The following is a 15,911-nucleotide window of genomic DNA, read 5'->3' as shown; positions in this document are numbered from 1 at the left end:
ACTCCCACTATAATTTCCCGGCCCCATTTCACACCCCACGCCCTCTGCTTGTGGGCAGCTGTGTGCTTTTTCACTCCGGATCAAGTGATACTTTATTATATTCTCTGTTTTCTTGGGAGGCAGGAAAGCTGGGATGACTGGCGCAGCGGCAGTGCTGCCAAGTCAAACAGCAGGGTTTATTTGTGGACAAGTGTAGGTAGAGCTGGGGTGACGACCCCCCCCCCCCCCCCCCCCCAATTCACTGGAGGCTCTTATTAGGAGCAGAGAAAGGAGGCTCGGTGGGCTGGAGAGGTGCATGCAGTGTGGGGGTTGGTGGGTGCCCATAGGTCTGGTTTTATCGGAGGGAAAAAGACAAACGAGTGGAGACTAGACTTCAGAGAAGAGAGAGCAGTGGTCGATGGAGAGAGAATGGACTTAACAATATACAAAGAGGTGGAAGGCTAGAGGGACCATTCAGCTCTAAGATAGGGATATGTCCCGTCATTACACCCTTGCCCCATGCCTCAGAGACAGGACAGGGGGAAGAAAGAAGGGGAAGAAAGAGAGGCTTTCTGTGGAAGCAGGGAGCAGCAGGCCTCTGCCACTGGGATTGTCCCTGTGGTAATCCCTGGATTTCCTAGGCTGAGACAGGGGGTAAAGACTAGGCAGGCTGAGAGACTTAGTAAAACAGAGGGCGAGCAGAAAGGAAGGAAGGAAGGAAGAAAGGAAGGAAGGAAGTCTCCTTTTTTTCATTTCCTGCAATATGTAGTTTGTGCAGAGGCATCGCTCAAAGAGGAATGCCGTGTTTATAATCATTAGCGTGTGTGCTTATGGGTGGCTGTATGTGTTTGTGAGTGTGCGTGCATGTGTCTGTTTTGTGTATATTGTGGGTATTAACGGGGATAAAGTTTTGGAAGAAAGCTCGGCTCTGGGTTGCTGCAGCTCATGCCAGATGTGATGAGTTGAAAGTGCTGCTTACCTTCGAATGGGCAAATGAAACGAAAGGCGCCGAAGGGCTGTAAAAGTATTTTGGCAGGGCGCTGACGCTGGAGGTCACATTCGAGGCGTTTTTATGCTCGAATGTTGCCTTAAACGCTGTGGACAGGTTACACGATTCCCCATAAGGAGAATAAAAGCCCAAAGTGTTGAGGACCCTTGTTGATAAAACTGTAGGAGACAACAATGAAAGGCTGTCCACACTTTGATGTGGTCTTGTGTGACACCATCTTTTCACCCTAATGTATTCAAGGTGCTTTTCACTGTGAGCTTGGAATGAAAAGATCAGACAAAAGCAGACCTTTAAAATACCCCCACCACTCTGACATGTATAGTCTGGCATGAAGTCATACTGAGATAGTATAAGTTAAAAGAAACTGGATGCAGGGGTGTTTTTTTTGTATGAATGGGGGGGAGGAAAGTGCACTCACACAAATTGGTATCCACCCTTTCTTGGACGTTGCTCTGTGCGGAACAGGGATGAGATCTATCGCACTGCTCCTATTCCTGGGTTGCCTTGGATGTTATTTCAACTCCCTACATCCTTCCCGTTGGTCACCCCGGGGTGCTGTGAACCCAGTCTCCTCTCGCCGTCTGTAGCTGGAGCCCTTGGGGGAAGCTGGCTGGGCCCAGTGGAGCCCAGCAGTGCGTGTCCTGGGTCAGGGGTCTAGTTCTTCTCTTTCCCAGGCGATGAAACTCAAGTGGCTTTCAGGGAGACGAGACCAGTCGAGGGGAACACAACTACCCTGAGACAGTTTGGACTAAATAGAGATAAAAGACGCAAGACTTTTCGTACAGGCTGCTTCTACGTACGAAAAAAAGATACATCCGTTTCAAATAAGGAAATTGTCACTGCCCATATACGTCTTTAGGCAGTATATCCACTAGAGGGCAGCTCTGAGTGGCCTGAGATGGTCTCACAACAACAAACAAGTCGATGGTGGAGGAGGTTGTGAAAATGTGCCTCATGCATGGTCACATATACGCAAATGTAGCTGTGGCGAACGTTCTCCTCCTGTGTACTCGCAATCTACGCGAGCAAAGGGCAAATAAAATCTTGGCTTTTTGTTGCGTGGGTTGGGGTAAAGTGTAACTGTACTTTGACCCGCAGTACTCCCCTAAAACCGCGTATGCGTTACCTTCCTTTAAAAAAAAGAAAGCTGAAAGCAGCTGTTCATGTTCATGTAACATCCTGTACGCCTTTAGTTTCTTTCCAACTCCCAAAATATGTCCTCAAAAAGTCTTTCCCTTACGCCCTATAATTGTTTTGCTTGAACTATTGGCTACAAGGCAACAGGCTAGATTAGTTGCTCGTAGCATAACACGCGTGAATCACGGACTGAAATGCCAGCGGCCGGGGTGCATTGTGGGTAATGCATGTGCCTGGTTGTGCTGAATCTGTTTTTCTCCGACAATGTTATAAGACTTCAATGCTAAATCAGTGCAGAACTGTTTTTAATAGGTCTTGCTGTGAACGCCATAAACACAGCACCATGTTTTCAGTGATTGATAGCTCTTATTTAATCTGTACTTTTTTTTTAAATTGACACCACATTTCCCATAAACCCTGCTGCTTTCTGCCACAAAGATAATGTTGGAATATGTCTCTCTTATCTCTCTTCCATATGTGCTTGTTTTTTTAAAAGAGAAGTAACGAGGATAGCAGCACTTTCTCTTACCCCATATTGTTAGAGACCATGAGAAATTCAGTCCCTTTAGCAGTAAAACAACCTGTTGCGCGCAGTAAAGTTGTGGTTTTTCCCAATGGGACCCAGGGATCAGATAAGACAGAATAAGAAGATGAAAAATATGTTCTGCTGCTTATACTTTTATTTACTTTTAAGGATTGTAATGAAATGATGAAATAACAGGATATGTTCTAATGGTAAAGTTTCATTTTAAGGGGTCTGGATCCAACGGCTGATCATAATCTGTTGATCATTTTGCGGTGCATGTTCCACAATAAAATAGAAAAGGAGAAACGATGGAAGCCTGTTTGGCTGAAACGCATAAGGATGAAAATAATAAAATGGTTAACTGAAGACACAGTAGTTGCTTTCCTAATTTACAGGGACATAAATGGAGAAGGAAAGACATAGGAAAACTAATGGGCAGACAAATGCAGTAGAGCAGGGGAGAAGAGAGGGGAAACCGGCATTGGAACAAAACTTTCAGTTCTCCTGCCCAGTGCTGGCAGACACCACCAGGGTTTCCTTCACCTGTCTGCTTATACCCATACACCTAAACTCAAACTCTCCACCTCACAAAATCTGAAGAATCTCCATCTGTACAACACATGCTCCTCTCAAAGAGAACAAGGCTTTATTTGTCTTTCACCATTTTCTCACACTTTCACCTCTCTGGCGTCTGTTCTCTGTTCTCCGTCCTCCCCGTACCACTGCAGCTCCCTTTCTTTCCTCTTTCATGCAAGTTTGCAGGAAAAGTGGAATAGTGTCTCATTGTTCCGCCACAGCGGAGATAGAAGAAGTGAGTAATGGCTGGAGAAATTGAAAGGGTTGCTGTGGGAAAGTTGACAGTGAAAGATTGAAGCAGACAGGACATGCATATGACAGCATTTCGTTTTTCCTGATCCGTGTATTAACGGCTAATGTCGATTATTTCTTTGCTTTCTTTCCGTCTCTTTTACTGACATTTAGCTGTCACGTTAACGGTAATCCTGGGCATTAGATATTCTCCTGCAGGGTTCAACGTTTGGCCTCCACAGTTTGACACTTCCTCCTGTTGTATCCCAGCCTGAAGCCTTTTAGCTCCATCCATCACTCGCATTCTCTGATTTAGACTTGAGGAGGAATAGGGGAGTGATGTAGTCATCAAGAGTGAGCTCTCTCTGTTCCAGCACCTTGTCATCGGCACCTTCTCATTATATGCCTCAGACCTGTAAAACCTTCAAACCAGCCAACGCTGTTGCTCGCTAGGAGCCAGGATTTTAACACACTTCAAGGTCAATTGCTGCAATAGCACACACATGTTGATAAATGACATTTTCCCACTGAAACATAAAAGACGTCTGATTCTTTAAAATGTTTTTCATGTCCCCCGTCCCCCCTTCGCTTCCCCCCTCCAGCCTGACCCCCTCTTTCTGTTTTCTTTCCAACGCTCACTAATGAATTTTTGGAGTGCTGTGCTCTGCTCGCAGGCTCCAAGACCATCCGTGTGCTCCGCTCCTTCCAGCTTTGTTCTTATAAAGCTTTTATTTAATTAAAATTGCTGTTTCTCACGCCTGTATTAGATGAGACTGGTGGAAAAGAGCACGGAGAGACCTGTGGTGGTAAAGCATGTGGCGAACGGAGTCAATGTTAGTTACTTCGGAAAAGGCCTGGCTGACACAAATCCAGTCTGTCAGAGTGAGTGGATCTCTTCAGCATGAGAACACCCACTCTGTCAGTCAGCATGAGTGCATGCACACATACATATTTACACTTTTGCATATAAATGCAGGTCCTCACACTGGGAATGTTTTTCCTCCATCCACCCTGTTCCCCCCCCCCCCCCCCCCTCTCACATTGATTGACATGTGCACTCATTCAGCTCAGCACAAACTCAGGCGCCATGGTTACAGCTGCAGTGATGTTCTATCCCAGGGAGATGGACAATATTGAAATAGCGACTCCCCCAACAGCAAAACCACACACACACACACACACACAGGCGCACAAACACACACACACACACACACACACTCATACACACAGACATGCACGCACACACACACACACACACACACACACACACACACACACACAGACACACACACACACACACACACATACATCTCCATGACTTCAGAGGGCATTACATTGAGCTGCATTGATTTCCTGGAGAGTTACTCTAATATTAACCATACTTACTACTTGATTTGAGTTATGGAAACTTGCTTTTTGAGCCTATAAGGGAAAACAGTCCCTTCAATTTGACGTGTTAATGGATTTAGGTCCCCACAACATGAGCAATACCGGGACCCCATGCCTCTAAAACTATTACTTTCTTTCCCATACACATACATGTCACCTTAAAATTGGATTATTTAGACAAAAAAAATATGAGGACTTACTGTTTTGTCAATGCCCTCAGCCTCCCGTCTGTCCCGTCTGGTGCATTTTGCCATGGTAAGGGGAAATTACTGAAGCTGGCTGCATGACAAGAGGCCTCACAGGTGTGTGTGCTCTGCTAACTCCGGACCTTGACTCTGCCCATGCGGCCTGCCCTGGTGTTTCTCTTGGAAAAGCCCTCGAGACGTGGCAGAGAGCCCTGTGGGTCAAGGACTTGGGGCAGTGGCAAATTATTGGCACAGAATCAGCATCTGCAAAAGCAGAAGGCGCTACTGTAGCCAGTTAGTCAGGCAGGCATAAGCCTCTATGGGCCTGGCATCACACCCAGACATTCAAGAATCTTATGTGAGATGGAACTAGAAGCTGAAATGAGGTATAATGTCATTACTGGGCCAGCAGGGGAGCTTCGCGGATTGGGAAGTCTGGTGTGGAGATATGACCTGAGAGAAGTGTTTTTTCTAGGAATGAAACGGTAACAGGTTTGATTATGACCCATTCCTGGGTTATGCGCCTCTGGCAGGGCGGCAAAGTGGCGCTGAGAGTAGAATAAAAAAAATATGCAGGATGAAGTTTGCTAAAAGAATCAATAAGGTCAGACTAAGTTCTTGGTTGGAGGAAGGGCTCAGGTTCCGGTGAAGGGAGAGATGAGGAGGATGGAGACTGTCGAGTGAAAGTGGAGAAAGAGAAGGGTTAAGAGCAGAAAGAGGATAATGAGAGTTATATATGATGTTAGCTCATCAGTTGTCACGTCGCATTATAGGAATAAACACTAAAAGCTGAAAGCCTCACGAGACTGTTTCGCAAACACAGTGACCCTCAGAGAGACAGAGTCACAAGGTTGAGCTTAGTGCTTGGTTGTGATTATCCCGGCGTAAAGGTTACCTGGAGTTGAAGCCTTCGATATGCACAGTATAGACATTTATGATTGCGTGAATATAACTTAATTGCGTGAATTACAACCCAGCCTTTTGACATCTGCTTCAATCAGTCGTGCAGCTGTATCGGCCTTAAGCTTCTTCACAAATCATCGGGAGCCAGGATGCTGACGTTCTCTCTGCAGTATTTTCCAATGCGCTAGTCAGGTTTCTTGGTAATTGGGATCATAGACAAGGATCAGCCTGGTGTGGTTTGAGGACATGATGAGTCGAGTCACTTGTCCTAATCAAGCAAACTCAACCTGTCTCCCTGGGTGCAACGGGGATCTGTGTGAAATCTAGTGTAGCACAGCAAAGAAAGAAAAAAGAAAGAAAAAACACATTTCCTCTTCGAACACACCTCCGTTTCTTGAAAGAGAGCTTAAGGGTGATTGACAACCTGGTCCCCGGTTGCCAGGCCAGTCAGAAGTGGCGTGGGATTGTAGAGGGCGGGAGCTGCGAGGTTAACCCCCTGTGTCTAGGACAGCTGTGCAGTTGTTGGACTGGCTGGCGGCTGCACGCTGTAAATTCTCTCTAAAGAGGGTTTACTTTTGATTTTAATGGGCGCCATAAATTTAAGGCACCCTGGTCCTGGTGAAAGAGAGAGAAGGCTTATTTTCAAATGGCCCCTCTTTCTTTCTGTCTCTCTTAACCACCCCCCCCCCCCCTTCTCTCCCTCGATCAGAAAAGTCTGAGGAGTGTTGCCATGTCTTTTGTGGTCTGGTTTTACCTGTAGTCAGGCTGTATGGAAAGTGTATGAAAACATCCTGAAGTAATGAAAATGCTTAATTTCTCCAACACTCAGCATAACTACCTCGTTGTACATTTAGGTCATATTAGGTTTTTTAAAAGGAGAAACACAGCTTGCACAATTGCTTCCATCAAAGCAAATTCTTCTCTGGCACATGCGGATGCTCAATCTAACTGCTCCCCGCCTGACTTTTCGTCTCTCTCTCTCTCTCCCTGCAGGTGCTGTTTGCTTTGAACCAGACTCTGCTGCAGCACGAGGGCGTTCGAGCAGGAAGCCTGCAGGGCTCCTTCACCACTGAGGACCTCATCACACACTACAACTGTGGTGACCTCAGCTCCATCATCTTCAACCACGACACATCACAGGTTGGTGTCCCGTTTCGATTTCAGATCACCTAACTTTTTAAAGATGTGGAGATTTCCATTAAACAAAGCGATTTGGGGCTGGAGGAACAATGTGGAATTATCTGGCGGAGATTGATGTGCCGAGCCTGCATGACGGCAGTCAGGTGAGTAGATGAGGAACAGGTTTGCAGGGAAACTGGCAGGAGACATTAAACAGAAGACTTCTGCATTTTATCTACGGGACTGCAGTACATGGGAATTTCTAAATCTTCTAAAATATAGCAACATCCAGTTTGCAAAGCATAACCCAACTTGTTCTAAAGCCACAAAAATGCTCTTTAAAATTGAACATGAAATAAAAATGTCTCATTGTGTCCTAAACTTAGAAAGGTTTACCTATTAACATTTCACCCCTTTGACAGTGTGGGGTGGCATGAACAAAACCAAACATAATTTCTAACGGCCCATCCTGACGGGGGACATTGCACACCCACACATTCACTCTTTCTGTGAAGTGACAATGAGTGGATTCAGGTTACTCATTCATAATAAAATAAAGATTTGTATAACAGCTAAAGATAAATATATGCACAAATATCTCTCTCCCAGTACCCTACAAACCTATTTTACCCAACTCTTGTTTCAACCAAGGGCAGAAAAGGCTTGCAGCGGATTTGTCATTTTGTTTTCTTGACAAAAATAGTTGAATGTTTTACAATAAGATATTCACATAAACATAACTGCTACTAGCAGCTCCTGTCCAAAGAACATCTGTAATGGTGTTCAAGAACCCAAATCTGTCAGACCCTCAATTTGAGTTGGCAAACGCCTCGTACCCGCTTCTGCTATTACGCTATCGTCACCTCAAAGTTTTAGGCTCACACGTCAGCTCCACAAAACTGCATATTACCATATTAATCCCTGTCGACCTCAAGTTACTTGATAGTCTGACACTTTAATAGCTCTGGACTAAATAAACCATATGTCCCCCTCTAACTTTGTGTTTCCTAACATAGCCTCCGCTCCTTCTGCGATGGCCTGCTCATCAGTCTTCACACCCAGCCCTGCTGTCGAAAGGTCATTCAATATATAGTATACACACTCACGCGGTAAAGACAGCACACGCAGTATCCCCAACCTCGAATTGAAGTCACTTGAAGACCTTTATTGTGTCAAACCTCCCTTGATGATCCTGAAGTGCCATTAAACATAGCACGCCTTATGATATCAACTTAGCGCTCAACTGTATGTTCCAGAGACACACACACATACAAGTGAACAACACACTGTTCAGACAGTTCAAAGGTCATCGTGGCTCTGTTGTTAAGCCTCATCACTAGACACATATTTCCCTTTTCCACTTCTTTCACCGTTTGTCTCTCTCTTCGACTGTGTCCATCATCTCTTACTCCCTGGGGACCATGAGCCTGTTAGTTTAACCTGCATTTATGACTACAGGTGTCTCCTGCATAGATCAATACAATAATACCAGTTTGCTGCTCTTCCTCATGTCATAACAATATACGTATTAACATCCAAAGCACATATATAGAGCAATCAGATTTCAGACTCTGGTGCTTGCTGCTGTAGCATGGTAATCTATTGCAGTCGGTATGAGTGTGTGAGAGAATGAGAGGGAAGTTTCAGGACCATAAAAGAGCAGGTGGTTTTTGATAGATAGGATCTAATCCAGAGTCATTCCACAACCCTGGTTGCTCCCCCATCTCCATCTTCATCATATTAGGCCGAGGACTAGGATGGGCCACAGAACACAGCCGGGCAGAATTTTGCAATACAGATGAATGTATTTTAACACTCATCTGGTTCAAAAATCCATCACTGATGCAACTTCATAGTAAAAAAGAAGATGGATAGAAATGAAAGAAAGTAAAAGCAGTCATTATGTATAAAATATAAGACAAAAAACTGCAGGAAAGTTACTTACAAACAGTTTTGTCAGTGTACTTCAGATGGCTTGCACACGATTTAAAATCTAATTTGTAAAAATTAAGCTCAGGACTGTATTATTTCAATGATCGACTGTTCCCATAGTTCTCACATGAAGTAAATCCTTGTGTTTCTATGGTTAAATGCTAAGTAAAATGTAAAGTGGTAATAAAATAGAAAATGTAATTGCAAAAGAAAGGGGGGGGGGGGGGGGACAGAAGGTAAAAAAAAAAAACTTAAAACAGACAAATCAGAGGGGAGAGAAAGAAAAGAAGATTTCTGGCGGGACAGAATGATTAAGTAAACGAGTGCAAAGAGGCAGTAAGGAAGGGAGGAAATATCTTGCTGTCATTCCACATTTCCTGTGCAGGTCGGGATAGAGAGCAGCTTACGGGCTTTCCTGCGATAACTTATCTGCATTTACCGCTCCACTCCCACCTTGACCCCGCTGCGACCGAACACTTTTTTCCTCTCGTCACGAAACACTCCTCACTCATTAGAGCAAAGACGCAGCGCTCCTTCCTCACTTACACTCTTTAACTCATATTGATGATGAAGAGCTGTCAACCTGGACTAAGCTGCTGAAGAAACACAGACAATACGAGGCTCCAGGCAGCAGATAGATCTACGTGCATGGGGCTCTTTTCCCACACAGCTGCTGCATTTAGAAGCATTTAAGTGAGATGTTATCTGCTCTATAATCATAAACCGTTTGGATTCTATCGGGTGCGGAAATAAACATTAACCAGCCAAATGTGAGTCAAAATTAGGTAGCATCCTCATGCTATGAGCTAAAATCTGGATTCTTTCTCTCAGCCATAACATTTTTAACTTTGCATTTTAGTTTGTGTCGTTTAAACATTTTATGATAATATATATGTACTTGAAATGAATATAGATTAACATTTTGTTTGTGATTAAAGAAGCTCAGGTTAATGCTCAAACTGTTCAAGAGTGATCGGAACACAGCCCTTTGAATTTGTAAGAGCAGAACATCCCCCCCCCCCCCCCCCCCCAAAAAAAAAAACCAAGAACCAACTAGAACCAAGTACACTTATTTAGTACCCACGGCCCAAGAGTCCACATACTACATATCATACTAGATCCAGCAAGTAAGTGGTTATCATCAGCATAACTTTTTGAGAAATTCAAAAAACCTTTCTCACAATGTTCAAGAAAAAGAAAAGATATTACTTGATCAGCCCCTTCATTGAATCCGCTCCAATAGTTAATGGATTCCTCCCTGACTCATAACCACCTTCTTCTTAGTTTTAATGAAACATCGGTCCAGTAGTTATGGTGTAATCCTGCTTACAGACAAACAGCAATGAAGTCATAACCTCCGCGGTGGAGGTAATTATGTATCTCAAGCCACAACGCATTTTTAGGGGAAACATGACAAAGTCGACAACTGAACCATCCCCTAGCTGGGTTAACCAATCCCACAACTACAGTATGTTTCCTGGCTAAATGTCACCAGCCTGCCCACTAATAATACCAACTGCTCTGATGTGAGGGTAAAAGTGCCTGCCACCTATTAAACATTCAACTCAACACTGTCGAGTCAACATCGAAGCAGCATAACCACAGATAGTGTCTCTATTTATTCTTATCATTCTGCCTTATCAAAACAGCACCTACGTTACCCATACGGCCGCTCAACCGCCAGAGGTTTCCTTTTATTCCCCTGACATTTGAGTCTGCCTTTGATCCGCACCACAAACAACAGAATTAAACATCCAGTGTAGGTTTGAATCTAAACATTTCAACCCACCATGTGGGGCGGAGGGACGAGCGCCGCAGGGAATGAAATGTGTCAGATACAGATTGTGGATGACTCCTGGAGAGCAGCACCTTGTTAACATGTGGTACAATAAATCCCCCCCCCCCCCCCCATGTACTCAGCATCCAGATGCCTCACACTGACACTGATTTATGCACCATTTACAGCTGTTCTTTCTTGTGTCAACGTGTAACTCTGAAGTTGTAGACGAACACTGGTGTGTGTGTTCTTGTCACGCTCAAACACAATTCCAGATTAAACACTTCTTGAAGGACTCGAACACAAAAGGAAGCAAACTTTTAAATAAAATTGTTTTTCTGAACCCAATCCCTTCATCATTTCATTTGATGGGTGTCCTCAGAATGGCTGTGTCCTCTTGTTCGGACAAAATAGACAAAAAAAAAGGAAGGTTACATGCAAGGTCAGAAGCAGAGATGCTAGTAAGGTGTTTTTTTACCCAAACTGGGTGCTACCAAAGACATGGGAACAACTGCAAGAGACCAGTTCAGCTTTAGTAGTTAAACAAAACAAACGAAGGACACGACTTACTGGAAGTCGAGATAGGCCAAAGTCCAAATAAGCAAACGAGTTGGAGAGTGGGCAGGAGAGGTTCAGGGTCCAGATAACAGCTCAAAAGTTCAAATAAAGGTGAAAGGAGTCCGAAGTGCTAATGGTGGAAACACACAAGGGTATAAATACAAACAAGACACAGGTGCAACAGAAAACTGGAGGGAAAAGACACAAAAACAGGAAGTAGAATGGGAACAGAAATTTCTAAATAAGAATGAAAAAAAAAGGAAAAAGGAACCAAGTAGATCATGGCACCATGAATCAATATCATAAGCTTGGTTTCAGGGAAAGGAATTAAGAATTTTATATGATGAAGGAGATGTATGAAACTAAGTATTGTGGTTTGGTTGGTGGTATCAACTTTGTTAAACTAAACTGAAACTATATTTTTTTATTGTCATCACTTTTCAATCATTTTTAATCCATTGGTAATTTAGATCAACTTGATCTTGAGCTAACAGACAAAAACACTGACATTGCCATCCCGGGGCTCTGAAGCTACTGGACTGAAAAGGGGCTAATTGACTACAACTTTTAAATAACAAAAAAGTTCAACTTTCAATAAAACTTGGAAAATAATTTTGGCATCACAACCCGAAAGTGCCCTAGTTAAGAAAATTGTCCTTTATTACAGCAGCTAAAACATCAGGAACTGGCGGAACATGCTGATTGTTTAAATGTGGTAAAATCACATTTAAACGATCAGCATGTTCCTCCAATAATTCACATTTTATTACATATACATCTAAAGAAAGAGCCCAAAAATGGCAAATACAAGTACACTGATACCCTAAGAGGAAATTAAATATCTGTTAATACAGAGAAAGAGAGACATATGTGTTTGTTCGTGTGTTCCTGAGTTAAAAAGCTAGGACCCTGATGTGACACCCCTGCTGCTACTCGCCGCTCTCCCCCACAGATTAACAGCTTGATGCAGCCAAGAGTGGAACTGAGCTAGTGTGGCCTCGCTCTGCACTGTCTGACTCTTAATAATTCACACAGCAATTAAAAACATTTAGACACACACACACAGACACACACACACACACACAGACACACACATACACACACACAAACACACACACACACACACACACACACACAAACACACACACACACACACACGCACACACACAGAGAGACAGTGTACATTCAGTAACCCACTGCTGCATTGTGTGAAAGGTGTATAATAGAAAAAGTGCAGCACATAGTTGCACTGCATGAATGTGTATGTGAATACGGCTTTTAGTGCAAAGTGCTTCGAGTCAATGAGACTACAACGTGTCTTAACTACAGTCCATTTACAATCCAAATACCTGAGTGTTGAGCCGACTCTTGCATTGGTCATATACTGTCAAGCCGTGACATCAAATCGCACCTGGTTGCCAGATTTCATACCCACTAAGGCACGTTTTTTTTAAATGCTCTCTTTTTGTATGTTGTAGGCTTGTGTAAACTAAAATAAAGTATTAGTAAATTCTAATATTCTCTATCTTTCTCTGTCTCTCAGCTGCCCCACTTCATCAACAGCTCTCTGCCGGATCATGACCGCACGACAGCCCAACAGATCGACAGCTACTTCCGCCAGGAGCTCATCTACAAACGCAACGAGCGAATGGCTCGCCGTGTGTCCGCGCTGCTGCAGAGGAACCCAAGCAAGACGTACTTTTTTGCTTTTGGTGCAGGTAAGGGAATCTGAAATCCTGTAAAGGTGATGTTGTAGGAATAGGTTCTGACAGCTGACCTGTGATGTTCTGGTCTCTCTCAAAGTGTTTGATCACGACCTGGTGGCTAGCTGCAGTTTAGTTTATAGACCCCACCTTATCCATGTTAATGTATTGGACACTGACCAAAATAAAAGTCACTAATATGGCAAATACATTTTTCTCAATAATATATTCTGTGATTTAAGGTTTAGTACTTATCACACTGAAGTAGCCTGTATTAAGTAAAAAAAAATGTTGACATCTTTAGCTTTAATTATTTATTAAAAACATAATGATTGAGAGCTGAGACTATTAATCCTCATACTTGCAATTGGTCAGACAGTAGTGTTGATGCTAAAGCATCTTCATCCCTGATCGCTACTGCACAGACTCTGGCACAAAATGCGTAAACAGTTTTTGTATATCAGGGATATTTTGGCTTCATTTCTTGATAGCAGGAGGAAGTGTAAACACAGAGTACGTCACAGTCAAACAATGTGAGAATATATCTTTACAGCAACTCTGGCCTGTTTCTCCGTGATACATTAAATTAGATCTGTTCAAACACAGTCTGATTGGAGGTGAGAGTGTGTGTTTGCATGTTGCGTAGTGATTCTGTCAGTGCTAATGTGTGTTTATGGTCAACAATTTGCTCGCTCATATGTTTTAAAGCTAAACTGGAGAAAAAGCAGGAAATTATAGTGGTCAATGGTTCCCAGATATCTGGCAAACTTTTGTCTATCCAAGTTTATACACACGTACACACACACACACACACACACACACGCACACACACACACACGCACACACACACACACACACACACACACACACACACACACACACACACACACACAGAAGTCTCAATTACAGCCAGTTCCCCACCTCAGAAATAAAGAAACCATGGGCTGTTTGTTTCAATTAGCATTCCTGGCTAATGCTGCTAATGTTTCCTGAATGGTGTAGCGTGTCCTGAGGGAACTGTGTGTGTGTGTGTGTGTGTGTATTAAAATATGCACACGTGCAAGTGTGTTTGCCCACAAAAACAGGTGGTGGGTGGGTGTCTGTGTGTCTGTTTACTGTAACTGTGTGTCTGCAGTCTGTGCATCTGAAAATGGGTGGTACCGCCTCTAGGGTGCGTGTGTTTTTGAGTGTGTGGGAAGAGAGAGTGCACGCAAGTGAGTGTGCCACAGTGTATGATTAATGCTGAGCGCCTGGTTCCTTCCTCTGGCCATTTTGTTCGCTCCCTCCGCTCTTGATGCTTTGGATTAGCAGATGTTATGATTGTATGAATTTGTGCAATAACGCTTAAACAAATAGATGTTTCAGTGAACATAGATGAAGCAACAAGGACCTTCTCCCGTTACACGCTGCGTTTATGAAACAATGAAAGAAGGGAGAACCCCAGAAACCCAGTGAATCCAATCCAACCCCTCGGGCTAAAAGAACGGCAGAGAGGGAGTAAACAACAGCCATGTTTCAATATACAATGGATTTTTTGCTTTTGTCAACAACATTTTGAAAATACAGAGTATTACTTTTAAGAGGTGCTAACTTTGTTATCATTATATTGTGCTATATTCAATTATTTGCAGGGCAGCATCTGTATGATTTGTTTCCTAATGAAAATGATGCAGCGCTGTACTCCGGTATGGACTGTGTTAATCCAGCTTCCAGGTTTCTAGAAAGCATTCCCCAAACAGCCTCACACTCCACACAGCACTTCTGTGGGTCCAGCATGAGCACTACCTGCAATGACACAGTCGTGTCCTCTTGCAATGCAGGAGTAAACTCATCATATGTCTCCAACATTTGATGAGAACATTTTATTTCATTTTATGACATTGGTAAAGTCAAACAAATTTACAGTTTTATACAAACCAGAGTGTTTACATGCCTCAAAAGTGCGACTTGAGGAGATGTTGTTCCCCGGAGCGAACACTGCATCTGGAGTATGAGCAGCATATGACCAAGATGGGAGATCTCCAAAACGCTGCTGCACATGTCCTCCAGGTTTGGCTTTGCAACAAAAGCACAGTTGATCTTCTGGCATGTTCACATTTCCACCAGCAAATATCTGAAATGTGAACTGCCAACAGCCAACGCAGACTACATAAAGGAATAGAAAAATACAACATCATATTAATACATACAGGAAAAGGCAAGGCAAAGGTCAGGTGACTACTAAATGGAAAGAAGGTCAGATAAATAAATGAATAGATGAATGTTGTTCTTGGATAAACTCATGTCACAACTTGGTGTATTCGTTGTTAATTGTGATGGAGCTGCTGTTGCCTCATAGTTCAGTTTCACCATTTTCTGTTAGTCCAAAAAACTTTTTTCTTTCGGGTCACAAGCAAAACAGCCGGCAAGTTTGAAGTCGATTGAATTGACAAGGTTTTTGAAATACAGACAGACAGGTTCCTCCCATATGTAGGATTTGAAGTGAACCAGCAGGGACTTATTCAGCCTAATAGGACATTTCACCATTAAAATCCGTTCTCATGCAGCCTCATGTTCTCCAGGTTGGCCTCCTTCAAACGTTTGCCCTTGACACAACAGCTGTGTGTTTGCTTCCCTGTGTGTCCAACCTGGTCTGGATAGACGGGAGGTGAACATATGTGTCAGGTCACCTACAGGCTGCAGCTTCGTGTGAGAGAGAACTGACAGCGAGTGTGAGGTGATAGGAACCACTACAGTTATAGGCCCGCTGCATGCATAAACACATGCACACACACAGGCTTATACCCAGATTCATACTTAATCATGCATTCAGTACTTATTCACATACCAGTGGGAGATGTTAGGTGCCTCCATACCAGCACATAAGCATTTTAAATCATTCTCTTTT

General features: G+C 43.4%; 1 protein-coding gene across 1 annotated transcript in view; it reads left to right on the top strand.

Annotated features, from left to right (window-relative positions):
- The window catches only part of trabd2b (TraB domain containing 2B), a 65,633-nt gene that overhangs the window by 32,007 nt on the left and 17,715 nt on the right, over positions 1 to 15,911 (top strand). The window contains exons 3-4 of the mRNA XM_062394820.1: positions 6,929 to 7,075; positions 12,865 to 13,039. Of these exons, the coding sequence (XP_062250804.1) occupies positions 6,929 to 7,075; positions 12,865 to 13,039 (322 nt within the window). The remainder of the gene's footprint in view (positions 1 to 6,928; positions 7,076 to 12,864; positions 13,040 to 15,911) is intronic.

This window comes from Platichthys flesus, chromosome 9, assembly GCF_949316205.1.
Source record: "Platichthys flesus chromosome 9, fPlaFle2.1, whole genome shotgun sequence".
NCBI lineage: Eukaryota > Metazoa > Chordata > Actinopteri > Pleuronectiformes > Pleuronectidae > Platichthys > Platichthys flesus.
This window is presented reverse-complemented; position numbering and strand designations above follow the sequence as displayed.